This window comes from Rhea americana, unplaced genomic scaffold (genome assembly GCF_003343005.1).
Source record: "Rhea americana isolate MKP2758 unplaced genomic scaffold, rheAme1 scaffold_49, whole genome shotgun sequence".
In the NCBI taxonomy this organism is placed as follows: Eukaryota; Metazoa; Chordata; class Aves; order Rheiformes; family Rheidae; genus Rhea; species Rhea americana.
The window spans coordinates 4,353,928-4,356,209 of NW_028186634.1; the positions used below are offsets into that span (position 1 = coordinate 4,353,928).

The 2,282-nt window shown below is 38.1% G+C and overlaps 1 protein-coding gene across 1 annotated transcript in view; it reads left to right on the forward strand.

Moving 5' to 3' along the window:
* SWAP70 (switching B cell complex subunit SWAP70) overlaps positions 1-2,282 on the forward strand; it is a 38,718-nt gene that overhangs the window by 23,910 nt on the left and 12,526 nt on the right. Inside the window, exon 6 of the mRNA XM_085317089.1 lies at positions 1,851-1,997. Coding sequence (XP_085173215.1) covers positions 1,851-1,997 — 147 coding nt within the window. The remainder of the gene's footprint in view (positions 1-1,850; positions 1,998-2,282) is intronic.

A 2,282-nucleotide genomic window follows, 5' to 3' on the forward strand; every position in this document is an offset into this window, starting at 1 on the left:
TTTTTTTTTAACTCAACTGTCTCCTTTCTTTCCTCTTTTGGTGACTAGGCCTCTTTCTCAAGGATGTCTGAGTACTTTGAAAATAGATCCTTGACATATAAAAATAGTTTATGTCAAGATTTGACCCAACTCTTCCTGGATGGAAGTGGCCAAGTGGAAAATGGTGTTCCCTGTGTGACTAGCACCTATCTAGCTCTGCCCTAGCTTGTACCCTGAGAGCTTGTTGACTGACAGAATTGTCATGAGTGTTTTTTGCAGTGTATGATTAYATCAATGTTTTATTAATAATATACCATACAGTAGCAAAGTCTCATACTACTGTTTTTATTGACCACTTATCCTATAATCTCCAAGCCTTGTGATAGATAGCAGTGATAATTAAATTTGTAATATTCTTCTCTTCTGAGAGGTATCTATCTCTCGTGTGACAGCTGCTGTGAAAAGAGATCCCTAAGAGTTGCCAGAGGGCTATTAGAAGATGAGAAGAAGCTTATGCAGAAAAATAATATAGATTTAGCATAAATTTTGAGAGGAAAATATTAGTCTGGCTTGACTTTGAAAGCAAATTCATTCAATCAGTATATAAGGAGGAAGAAAAACAGCTAGTCTGACTTAAAATGTGCAAGACATGAAAGAATAAAACTGTGGGAATTCTTGGCACACCGTTACATGACCACCCAGGCTCTGGACCTGAGCGCAGAGGTGGCAAAGCTGTTTGCTCATTCCTGGTCCAGAGCAAGTGGGTGGAGTGGCAAGGGAATAGGCACGGCCTTGGCTCTGGCCCMATTTAACTGACTAGAAAAGCTAAGCACAGCCAAGTTGTGTATGTATATATGTATATTTGTGTATATATGCATATATATATTTATGTACATGAAATAAAGTATAATAGAGTGGATCTTCAGTTAAGGTTGTTAGTTACTTAATTTTGGTGCTTATATTTTGGAAATGTTCCAAAATTTGAGACAAACTTGGAGGATTTGATCAGGCCTATTTATTATCATTATTGAGTATCACACTTTTGTTTGTATAAAGCTCAGCAGCAGTGTATGATCTTACCTTCCTTCTTTTGAAATATTCTTGTTATTCTTGTTAATAGCAAAGTCCACAACTTGTTTACAGAAAGCTGAGTGAATCATCTGTCAGAAAAAATRAAATAGCGTGGTGGTATTTACATTAGTGGTACAACTCCTAAGGCAAAATCCAGACTTTACCAGGTTCCCATATCCCCTCCCATAAGAACTCTAGGAGCACAGTTCTATTATGTCTTTTGCTGATGTGCTCATTGAAGTAGCTGCTGTTACTCGTGTGTGGGATCACTTTTTAACAAGGTGCAGCTTAGTGAGCATTTTGGCTAGATGGAGCGATTCCCTGGCCAGAGGTGCTTACGCTTTGGCCCTGGACTTAGGYGCATAGAGGGTTGGATTTATGGTGCCTAGATGCAGGTCCACTTTTATTACTAGGATGTACATCCACATGGGACTATTTTGATAATGTCTATCCTTACAGCACTACAGAYGAGTCTTAGTGCTGGTAAGCATCTCTGCTTGACTGAACAAAATTAAATAGCAAAGGTCATCAAAGAGGATCCAAAGAGCACATAGTAATTGTTCAGGTCTTCAGATGACCCTGTTACTTAAAAATAGGGCACAAGAACAGTATATGGCTTCTTGTGGACTGAAAACCAAATAGCAATGTTCTGGTACTGGGAATGGAAATGTCTAGGTGAAGTATTTCAGGGCTGCGATCAAACTTTCCTGAGTACAATGGGCCATTAAGCCACATAACTAAAAGAYCAAGTGGTTCAACAGAGGCCAGGCATTTCAGTTGATCCCTTGCTTTTTTTGTAGGGCTATATGTTGAAGAAAGGTCACAAAAGGAAAAATTGGACAGAACGATGGTTTGTACTAAAACCCAATATTATTTCCTACTATGTAAGTGAAGATTTGAAAGACAAGAAGGGAGACATCATGCTGGATGGCAACTGTTACGTAGAGGTAAAAAAAAAAAAAAATAAATAAATTTCTCCATAGATAAGACTTACTCTTTGTGTGTGTGTGTGTGTGTGTATGTGATGGACTTCTGATATCTGACATTAACACTGAACTGATTATTTTCTTTTTCCTTCTGTATAAGTAGCTCAGTTGGTTATTTGTCTTGGGATTATCAGTTGAATGAAGAGCCATTATCAAGTGCCTCTCGGTACTGAAGTGGGTGCTTGCATTGAAAATGAGAAAATCATCTGATGATTTCATGTTGAAGATATTATGCATAGCAGGAGT